The 12102-nt window shown below is 39.3% G+C and overlaps 1 protein-coding gene across 2 annotated transcripts in view; it reads right to left on the bottom strand.

Moving 5' to 3' along the window:
* The window catches only part of LOC103232641 (rho guanine nucleotide exchange factor 6), a 64584-nt gene that overhangs the window by 44532 nt on the left and 7950 nt on the right, over positions 1-12102 (bottom strand). The window contains exons 2-3 of one of the 2 annotated variants that reach the window (XM_073013394.1): positions 4769-5200; positions 3455-3538 (exon numbers count right to left, since the gene is read on the bottom strand). In XM_073013394.1, the coding sequence (XP_072869495.1) occupies positions 3455-3538; positions 4769-4933 (249 nt within the window). In that variant the 5' untranslated portion in view covers positions 4934-5200. Of the gene's footprint in view, positions 1-3454; positions 3539-4768; positions 5521-12102 lie in introns of those variants that run through there. The other variant, XM_073013393.1, reaches the window with a different exon arrangement.

Raw genomic sequence — 12102 nt, 5'->3', positions numbered from 1 at the left:
ATCAAATCAAGAACTCAACCACTTTTACAACAGCTGCAAAAAAAAAGAATATACTTAGGCATATACCTAACCCAGGAGGTGAAAAAATCTCTACAAGGAAAACTACAAAACACTGCTGAAAGAAATCATAGATGACACAAACAAATGGAAACACATCCCATGCTCATGGATGGGTAGAATCAGTATTGTGAAAAAGACCATACTGCTAAAAACAATCTACAAATTCAATGCAATTCCCATCAAAATACCATAATCATTCTTGACAGAACTAGAAAAAACAATACTAAAATTCATATGAAACCCAAAAAGAACACACATAGCCAAAGCAAGATTAAGCAAAAAGAACAAATCTAGAAGCATCACATGACCCGACTTCAAACTATACTACAAGCCTGTAGTTACCAAAACAGCATGGTAGTGGTATAAAAATAGGCACATAAACCAATGAGACAGAATAGAGAACCCAGAAATAAAGCCCAATACTTACAGCCAACTGGTCTTTGACAAAGCAAACAAAAACATAAAGCGGGGAGACGACACCCTAATCAACAAATGGTGCTGGGATAATTGGCAAGCCACATGTAGGAGAATGAACCTGGATCCTCATCTCTCACCTCATCTCTTATCTCTCACCTCTCTACAAAAATCAACTCAAGATGGATAAAGGACTTAAATCTAAGACCTGAAACCATAAAAATTCTAGAAGATAACATTGGAAAAACTCTTCTAGATATTGGCTTAGGCAAAGAGTTCATGACCAAGAACTCAAAAACAAAGGCAACGAAAACAAAGATAAATAGATGGGACCTAATTAAACTAAAAAGTTTCTGCACAGCAAAAGAAATAATCAGCAAAGCAAACAGAAAACTCACAATGTGGGAGAAAATATTCACAAACTATGCATCTGACAAAGGTCTAATATCCAAAATCAACAAGGAACTCAAACAAATCAGCAAAACTAAATAAATAAATAAATACTAAAAATAAACAAATAGGCTGGGTATGGTGGCTCATGCCTGTAATCCCAGCACTTTGGGAGACCGAGATGGGCGGATCACCTGAGGTCAGGAGTTTGAGACCAGCCTGGCCAACATGGTGAAACCCTGTCTCTACTAACAACACAAAAATTAGCCGGGTGTGGTGGCAGGCGCTTGTGATCCCAGCTACTCAGGAGGCTGAGGCAGGAGAATCGCTGGAACCGGGGAGGTGGAGGTTGCAGTGAGCCAAGATCACACCACTGCACTCCAGCTTGGGCAACAGAGTGAGACTCAGTCTCAAAATATGATAATAATAATAATAATACCATCAAAAAGTGGGCTAAGGACATGAATAGACAATTCTCAAAGAACATATACAAATGGCCAAGAAACATATGAAAAAATGCTCAACATCACTAAGCATCAGAAATGCAAATCAAAACCACAATGAGATATCACCTCACTCCTGCAGAAATGGCCACAATTAAAAAACTAAAAAATATTAGATGTTGGCATGAATGTGGTGAAAAGGAAACAATTCTACACTGCAGGTGGAAATGTAAACTAGTACAACCACTATGGAAAACCTTAAGTATGAAGATTTCTTAAAGAAGTAAAAGTAGAACTACCATTTGATCCAGCAATCCTACTACTGAGCATCTACACAGAGGAAAAGAAGTCATTATATGAAAAAGACACTTGCACACACATATTTATAGCAGCACAATTTGCAATTGCAAAGTTATGGACCCAGCCTAAATGCCCATCAGCCAACAAGTGGATAAAGAAAAGGTAATATATATATACATACACACACATACACACACACACACACACACCCACCATGGAATACTACTCAGCCATAAGAAGGAACAAAATAATGGCATTCGTAACAACCTGGATGGAGGTGGAGACCATTATTCTAAGGGAAGTAACTCAGGAATGGAAAACCAAACAACATATGTTATCACTTATAAGGGGAGCTAAGCTATGAGGATGCAAAAGCATAAGAATGATATAATGGACTCTGGGGACTCAGGGGGAAGGGTGGGAGTGGGGTGAGGGATGAAAGACTCTACATTGGGTACAGTGTACACTGCTGAAGTGATGGATGCACCAAAATCTCAGAAATCACCACTAAGTAACTTATCCATGTAACCAAATAGCACCTACCTGTTCCCCCCAAACTATTGAAATAATATTTTTACAAAAGGTCACACGAATCCTAAGAGTTAGATGCCACTATTATTCCCATTTTGTAGGTCGGGAGACTGAGGCCTAGAGTCATAGTTAAGTAACATGCCCAAGGTCACAAAGCTGCTAGTAAGAGAGAACTGAGATTTGAACCCAAGAAGTTTAGCACTAGATTCTATGCTTAAACCACAACTATTTGTCCACAGATAATATGACTAAAGTTAATCTATTAATATAGAGTACTTCTTCTGTCCCAAGGCCCTATGTTAAGGACTGTACATAAATTATCTCATAGATCTTATGAGGTTGGAGCTCTTGGCCCTAAATTATTACGCAGTATATTATTTGATTTTTTTTTTTTTTTTTTTTTTTTTTGAGACAGGGTCTCTTTCTGTCACTCAGACTGGAGTGCAGTGGTGCGATCACAGCTCACTGCAACCTCCGCCTCTCAGGTTCAAGCAATCCTCCCACCTCAGCCTCCGAAGTAGCTGGGACTACAGGCACACGCCACCATGCCTGGCTAATTTTTGTATTTTTTGTAGAGTCACCATTTCACCATACTGTCCAGGCTGGTCTCAAACTCCTGGGCTATAGCAATCCTTCTGCCTTGGCCTAGGATTAAAGGCATGAGCCACCATGCCCAGCCTTATTTGATTCTTAAAGCAATCCCATGAGTTGGCTATTAGCATGTCCATTTTACAGATAAAAATAATGAAGCACAGAGAAGTTAAGCAACTTGATGCACATGTGGAAGTATCAACTCCCTTTCAGCAACACTTCCTATACACACTGTAGGGATCCATATAATATAAAATAATGCAACAAAATTTACTACACAATTTCTACCTCAGAGCCAAGTTCTCTCAGCTTTTCAAGGCCTCTGTTCTAAAGTGTTAATGGGAAGGAGTAACAATGGCCTTTCCTCTTTTCTCAACTTGGGAGGATTACAGTGACCCTCTCCAACAGTCAGTGGCCTGCTTTTGGTTCCCCCTTAGTAGGGGAACACACCCACACAAGCTCTGTCACTGGAAGCCTGTTTACAGGGCTTGGATGCTGTATATAAAAGACATCATTGTTTGAGTTTTGATTTTGTTTTGTTTTGCTTGGAACTGGTTTCTGGAAAAGATAGACTAGCAATTCATTACTGGGGACCACCAGTCTGCTACCTCTGTTTAACTCAGTGGCCAATGACAGTGAAAATAAACCAAGTACTTTTACTACCAGTCTTGATTAGCAGAGCAAAAAAACAATAACAACAGGGAAGGCACCCGGGGTAGGCTTACTTCCACTTGGAGGGTTGCACATCCTTTCAGAAAGTCATTGATGTTGTTGATGCAGTCAGCTTCAGTTTGGGGATCTAGACAAAACTAGAGGAACACAGTGAAATGTCACTTGGAGATTGTCATCCCATGCCAAGCAAAGTATATTCATCATTTGCTGATAACTAGAGAAAGCAGGCTTCTTAAGGTGTGGGGCAACACTGCTGTCAATCCAGGAAGAGAAATAACCACTGAAGGAAGTGATGCAAAAATCTAAACGGTCGATCTTTGTTTCAAATGTCACCAAACCTTTAGTGGCAAGTCATGTCTACTTACAAGCTTTCTCTCATGCCTTCTATTCCAGTGTGCTGATGGCAAATTAGGGAGACCAAGACAGTTTTTTGAGCTTAGTTCTTGCTTTCAAGAAAGGAAGCAATCCCTGGTACCTCTCTCTGTCCTCGCTTCCCCCTGATAATTTAATAAAATTATATTTCCCCTTGGCTGTTCTCTACAATTGATCCCATTTCTTTACATTTTATCACTATGTAATCACTCTTTCTCAAGTTTAAGAAACTATAAGTAAATTTATTTGCTCAATAAAAATACAAACTGGTCCATGCAGGCAAAAGTTATATACTCCCAGTCCATGATGACCTTAAGAAAGTAAATGTAAAATTGTACCTTTAAGCTATTTAAAGTGCCTACTTAAGAAATTATCTATTCTTGTGATCATGGGTTTCCAGCTATTAAAAATCTTGAATTGTTTTAAAGAGAGTAAAGTTAGTTTCACTTTGAACGCACATTGCATTCGAAACATATATCTGGTTTCTATTGCTTTTACAAACTTTATGTGACATTTTGAATTATTTCTCTTAGTTGCTATATAGTCTCTCCTTCAATGGATTTTTGTAAAACGAAATCTACACTGATTTTAGTCAAACTGCCAAAAAACACCACCAAGATCTGTTATAAATCATTCTATTTTTCCACAGACTCATAAGTACCCCAAGTTCAAAACATGTCCTCGGTACACAAGGAGATGTAACATGCATCTCCATGATAGAGCAAGCTTGTGATATGAGTGTTCTCCTTGTCCCCTATTGCCAGTAGTGTCACAGGTTTTCCCTATACTACAATTTGGGGGCCAATTACTAAAGAACAACATTTCATTTTCTTACATTTTCAAACTACAAAAACAGTAAGAAAGAATGTCTAACTCTTAGAAAAATATTAAAGTAGGAGATTCCCACGGCCTGGGAAATAGAAAAATCTCAAGAGTTATATGATTGCTACTCTCTGGTGATAAGCAATCCCAAAGAGACTACGAATTTCCCTTACCTTTTCCACAGAGCCAGGCATGAGTCTGTTGATCAGTTTGCACAGAACTACCCCATTTTTCAGCGAGGACTTTAAAAACTCCTCCGGATCACAGATGGTCTTTTTAGGGGAATCTAAAACTCCCAAAGATATAAGCCATGTCACGATTTGTTCTTCTGGATTCATTACTGAGGACAGTACACTCCAAACAGCACTCTGGGGCAGCTGCAAGGACTAAGCCACATCCGCGATTGCATCTGCTGTTGTCTTCCTTTTTATGAGTTCTCTTCGGGTGCTTGCAGAGCAAAGGTTTAAAGCAACTTTTCTCAAACAACAGCGGAACCCACTCAAAATACAGGATTTTAAAACCACAGAGATCACGGTCCAAGACGTGGAAACAGATAAGAATTAATGTAACAATCCTGGATAACACTGGTTTTTCCTTTTCAAAACCTGTAAAACAAATTCATTAGGATAAAAAAAGAAGAAGAAAAACACATGCACACACGCATACACACACACACACACACACAGAGTGCAAGAAGTTATAAGGGAAGAAAGTGAGAAGGATGCTGGGGAGGCAGGAGAGACAAGCAAGCAAGTGCTTTGGGAAACAGAGGTGAGCCAGCACTTCAGGGGACCTTGGAAATGAGACACTCATGGGCCAGTCTGGGAAAACACTGTCAATAAATAGTCTAGCCCCAGTGAAAATCTGGCTTCTGTTAGGAGGACGATGCCAACTGGCTCTTAGGTCAGACAGATCTGAGCCTCATGGGGAGATACGCTGGCACAAGAGGGCTCAAAGAAGGTAGGCAGAAAATTCTTCCAAGAAATAACCGGATGTCCTCATACTATCTCCCAGAGATGGTGTGTCACGATGATTCCTTGCAAAACACGTTGAGTTGCATGGTGACAATGTGCCAAGCAAACGAAGATTGTGCCTGCTGTCAGCCATCACTGTGTATAAGCAGAAGCTAGAAGAATGGCATTTTACTTTGCAGCCAAAAAGCTATGTTTAGGGAAATAGGCTAAGGATAACATCTGACATCCTGTTTACTTGCATTCTTTAGCAATTCTTTTTCTGGACCTGGTTCCACTACATAATCCAGCTGCAGTACCCTAAGCAAAGGCTCAGACTCAGTCACATAAGTGGGTAAAATACATTTGAAAAAATAGAATGTTTGAGAACAAAAGAGCACTTGTCCTCTATCTACACTACAATGTGGAAGATTCATATTTCCCCAACAAAAAAACGCTTTGCACTCAAAATACTGGTCTGAAAGAAAAAAAAAAAAAAAAAACAAAAAACAGTCTATAACAAGAGATCTTCATCATTCTCAAACATTTTCAGAACCACCTGAAATAGGCATACTATTGGGAAATGTATGATAAGGCCAACTTTAATAGTATAACTCTATGTTGGCAAATGTGTGGCACTTACCATGATCACCTCTCCTCAAGCATGGGAGACATCAGATCATTTATAGCTCTTTCCTGCTAAGCCTCAGAATTCTTTTCAACACAGCTTCAGGCATCTACTACCAAAGAATCAGCTTAGATAACCCTACTAAACATTTTCAAAGCTGCCCTTTCTTGCTCTGTCAGGACACTTGTCACACTTCACTATTATCACTTGTTGATATGATGATCTGACTCCTCCACCAGAATGTAAGCTTCCTAAACTCGGGGTCTTGTTTGTTTTATTTAACACTGTGTTACCAGCAGACTGCCAGGTATACACGGTAGATGTTAAAAAATGTTGAATGAATGAATGAATAAATGAATGAATGTATTCAGATGGCGTCCCTGATATAGACAGTAGCTGATTATAGCAAGGATTTTTTGTTTGTTAGTTAGTTTAAATGACTTAAAACAAATATTTTTTCTCGTTAATGATTTTTACCATTTTATTAAGCTGTAACTGACACATAAGGAACTGCATATATATGATTTAATGAATTTTGACATATACATACATCTTTGATACAGTCACACAAATGTAATCCAGATAAACCTTTCCATCACCCCCAAAATCTTCCTTGTGCCCTTTCAATTCTTTCTTTCCCCTTTGCCTCCAAATCCCAGGCAACCACCAATCTATTTTCAGTGTCTATAGATTAGTTTGCATTTTCAAGAATCTTATATAAATGGAAGTACACAGTATGGTACTATCTTTTTCCTGGCTTCTTTAACTCAACATCATCATTTTCAGACTCATTCACGTTATTGTGTCTGTCCATAGTTCTATAACAAGGTTTGTTTGATGTACTTGTGACTTAAGCAAAATAAGTATAGTCAATCAAAAGTTCTCATTGACGTTGACCCATGGCCAAATCTATGTAATGGAAATAAAAACATAATCCATTTGTTGATAAATAAAATTCCCAAATCTGACGAACTTAAACACATTTTTATATGTCATCTGAACAGTTTTCACAATTGCTCATCAAAATTTTACTCTACAGACAAACAAAATCTGGCAGTATTATTGAGGCATCACTTACATCTTCTGATGAAGAACAAAGCCTGAGTAAATTTTGTGAACCCAGCCTCCTCCAAAACAGGCTTGAGTTCACCAAGGTCATCTAGATAAAACTCGGCCTCGTTTTGGACACTCACTATAGCAAATATTACTATGAGTAATAAAGTATATCAGAATGGCAAGGCCACTGCCTCAAGGCAAAAGAACCAGTTCTATTTGTATAAAGATTGGAAGTTACAGTTGGTATGCTAAAATGTCAACAAATCTAGGAATTCCAGGGCAGTGGCAAGCATATAGGTGAAATGGGTACCCACGAAACCCAGGCTGGTTAGGGACTCAAATGAAGATAGAAAGGAGCTGAAGAACTGAGGGAATGTGGGGAGAGGGGGAATTCAAAGACTGGGGTCACAGCAACACAAAGAGCAGGCTTCACACAAAAGTATGAGAAAAAAAAGCAAAGATCTCTCACCCTACCTCAGAACCTCGGTACCACACCCTCTGGGCCACTGAACCTGCCTCTTCAAGGGCTTTCCCACTTCCATCCTCTCATCCTAATGAACTCTCTAACAAGGCACATTTGGGTTGATTTTCCAAAAACACCTCTAGTGTTAATACCCCTGTTCAAAAACCCTCAAAGGCTCTCTATTGCCTAAAGCAGTGATTGACAGAAAACAATGTTCATATGATCATCTCCTGTGAGGCGTGGAACGTAAGCTAAAATAGGTAACATTTCATGAAAAATCAAAAGATCTTCAGGAAATAAGGCAAATGTGAACATTTATTAAGACTGAATGCTGGGTACACTGGTACCTGTTTTACTATTTAGTTTCGTGTGTTTAAAATGTTACTAACCGATTCTCTTTCATTTCAAATCTACTAAGGCACTTATTTAAAAAGAATATTTGTGAGCTCTCTTCCCAGATACTCTAGTTCAGAAGATCTGCAGTGGGATAAAGGAATCTGTGTTTTCAAAGTATCCCACTTGATTCTGATACAGATAGACCAAGGTCACACTTAGAGAAATGAGTTTATTGGTCTCTAACCTTCTACCCCATTCTAATTTCTGCCAGCACTTGGGTCATTTCAATATCCACAAGAACAACAATCCAACATCATGGCCTCTCAGTTCCTTGACCTTCTCAACCTGTAATCAATTTATTACGTCTCATTTCCCCTTTATGCCTATTCTGCGAAAATGGACCTGGGGCCTTGAAATATTTTTAACTTTGCCAGCTGGCATGATATGAAGCTTTATCAGTAGGCAGTGGTGGAGAGACATTGCAGGAAGAAGGGGTTTTACTTCCTTTTTTCTGTGTGCTCACTCCACAAGCTCCTGCCGAGCTCCCAGCTTTCCTATTGCCTACCTACTGCAGCACTGGTTTTCCCAACAAACAGCAGGTAGCAGCCTCCCCAGGCACTACCCTTGAGTGTTTAGGCAGCAAAGCATCTCTGATGAGACACCTTCCATGTGAACCAGCACCGTAGAGGGATATATTTCAGCAAGTTCCAGAGAATGTACGTCCAATAAGTTCCACTGACTCAGCACCACAGCAACTTCTCCAATAAGGCCTGGATCTCAGCCTTGGGTGGAGAGGAGGGTTATCACAACTCTAGAGGTATCAGCCATTACACATTATTTTTATCTTGTCTGCTATTTATATCTGCTATCCCATATTTTTCAGAGTTTCCTTCACTTATTACGAGCCAATCCTTCAATACTGCAAGCCCCTGTTGTTGTTAATTCTTTATGTTAAACTTTTCTTGTTAAAATTACTATGTAATAGGCTGGGCACGGTGGTTCACACCTGTAATCCCAGTACTTTGGGAGGCCAAGGTGGGCGGATCACCTGAGGTCAGGACTTCAAGACCAGCTTGGCCAACATGGTGAAACCCAGTCTCTAATAAAAATACAAAAATTAGCCAGGCATGTGGGGCATCTGTAATCCCAGCTACTCTGGAGGCTGAGGCAGGAGAATAGCTTGAACCCGGGAGGCAGAGTTTGCAGTGAGCCAAGATCGTGCCATTGCACTCCAACCTGGGCGACAAGAGCCAGACTCCGTCTCAAGAAAAAAAAAAAAAAATTACTATGTAGTGTCTATGTTCTGATTGGACCCCAACTGATACATCTTATTATCTTAAATGTATACTTCCTCTCCACTTTAGCTAACCTCTTGGAAGGTTACACCTTGTACTTTTTTATCACACAAATTTCTCTGTCTCCTAAGTCATGAATTCCAACATTACTTTTTTTTTTTCCCAAGACAGAGTCTCGCTCTGTCACCCAGGCTGGAGTGCAGTGGCGCCATCTTGGCTCACTGCAACCTCCACCTCCCAGGTTCAAGCGATTCTCCTGCCCCAGCCTCCTGAGCAGCTGGGACCACAGGTGCACACCACCAGGCCTGGCCAATTTTTTTTGCATTTTTAGTAGAGACGGGGTTTCACCATGTTGGTCAAGCTGGTCTCAAACTCCTGACCTCATGATCCACCTGACTCAGCCTCCCAAAGTGCTGGGACCACAGGCATGAGCCACCGCGCCTGGCCCAACATTACATTTTCTAAAAAACCTACCATCTTTCCAGCTTGCTTGTTACTCCCACTACAATTCCTTGACCTCATAGGTATCTCCAAATCATTTTTTTTTCTAAAATGAGTATACAAATTTACATTCCCACAAGCAGGGTATGATTTCCCATTGCTCCATGTCATAGGTAACACTTGATATTTCAGACTTAAAATCTTGTTATTTCGTGGGTATGAAATTTACATTTCTATGATTACTAATGAGGTTGAGCATTTAATATGCTTATTGGCCATATATGTTTCCTCTTCTGTGAGATACTCCTTCCTACTGCCCATTTTTCTATTGGGTTGTTTGTCTTTTTGTTACTGGTTTGTGAAAGTTTGCTGTACATTAAAGATATGAAATTTATGTCATTTATATGTGTTTGCAAATATCTTCTTATATCTTTGTTTTTCATTTTATGGTGTCTTTTAAGGAACAGAGGGTCTTAATTTTTAAAAATGAAATACTTTATCTCACTCTTGTGTAAAATAAATGTAGAATTTGGCTTTCCAAGCCTAAAATGCAGTTTCGTAATCATCAGAGACCCAGGATTCTACTCTCCTGCCTCCTTGCCATACTTAGCTTGTCACCTCATAGTTCAGAATGACTATTTATGTGAACGTCGCTTAGGCAATGGTTTCTTAGATATAACACCAACACAACAAGCAACAGAAGGAAAAAAATTGATAAATTGGTCTTCACTAAAATTAAAATTTTTGTGCTTCAAAGGTGTATTTATCCATTCTCATGCTGCTAATAAAGACATATTCAACACTGGGTAACTTATGAAGGAAAGGTTTAATTGCCTCACACTTCAGCATGGTTGGGGAGGCCTCAGGAAACCGACAATCATGGCAGAAGGGGAAGTGAACATGTCCTTCTTCACACGGTGGCAGCAAGAAGTGCCAAACAAAAGGGTGAAAAGCCCCTTATAAAATCATCAGATCTTGTGAAACTCACTCACTATCACGAGAACAGCAGCATGGGAGTAACTGCCCCCATGATTCAGTTACCTCCCACCAGGTCCCTCCCATGATATGTGGGGATTATGGGAACTACAATTCAAGATGAGATTTGGGTGGGGACACAGCCAAACCATATCAAAAGGATACCATCAAGAAAGTGAAAAGACAATCCACAGAATGGAAGGAAAATATCTGCAAATCATATATCTGATAAGGGATTTGTATCTAGAATATATAAAGAACTCTTATAACTAAATAATAATAAAAAGACAAATAAGTATAATGGATAAAAATTGAGCAGACATTTCTTGGGTTTTTTTATTGGTGGTAGTGGTGGTTTTGTTTTGTTTTTTGTTTTTTTGGTTTTTTTTTTTGAGACGGAGTCTCACTCTGTCGCCCAGGCTGGAGTGCAGTGACACTATCTCAGCTCACTGCAAACTCCACCTCCCGGGTTCATGCCATTCTCCTGCCTCAGCCTCCTGAGTAGCTAGGACTACAGGTGCCCACCACCATGCCTGGCTACTTTTTTTTTTTTTTTTTTTTTTTTTTTTTTTTTTTTTTTTTGTATTTTTAGTAGAGATGGGGTTTCACCATGTTAGCCAGGATAGTCTTGATCTCCTGACCTTGTGATCCGCCTGCCTCGGCCTGAGTAGACATTTCTACAAAGAAGATGTACAAACGGCCAATAGGCACGTGAAAAGATGCTCAACATCTTTAGCAATCAGAGAAATGCAAATCAAAACTACAATGGGATTCCATTTCATACCCATTTGGATGGCAATAATAAAAAAGACAGACAATAACTAGCATTGGCAAGAATGTGGAGAAACTGAAATCCTCATACAATGCTAGTGAGAGTGTAAAGTGATGGGGCTGCTGTGGAAAACAGTTTGCAGTTCCTCAAAATGTTAAACATAGTTACCATATGGCCCAGTTATTCCACTCCAAGAGAAATGAAAACATATATCCACAGAAAAACTTATATACAAGTACTCACAGCAGCATTATTCATAACAGTAAAAATTGAAAACAACTCAAATGTCCATATCACCTGATAAATTGATAAATAAAATGTTATAATGGAATATTGGTCATAAAAAATTAATGATGTACGGATACATGCTACATCTTGAATGAACCTCGAAAACATTATGCTACATGAAGGAAGTCAGACACAAAACATAATATATTGTATGATTCCACTTATATGAAATATTCAGAATAGGCAAACCCCTAACGACATAAAAGTAGAACAGCAGTTGCCTAGGACTGGGGTGAGTGTTGAGAGGAAATGATAAGTTATCACTCATAGGTATGAGGGTTTTAAGGGGGAAGGGGAGCAATA

The sequence above is a fragment of the Chlorocebus sabaeus genome, chromosome X (genome assembly GCF_047675955.1).
Source record: "Chlorocebus sabaeus isolate Y175 chromosome X, mChlSab1.0.hap1, whole genome shotgun sequence".
Taxonomy (NCBI): Eukaryota; Metazoa; Chordata; class Mammalia; order Primates; family Cercopithecidae; genus Chlorocebus; species Chlorocebus sabaeus.
This window is presented reverse-complemented; position numbering and strand designations above follow the sequence as displayed.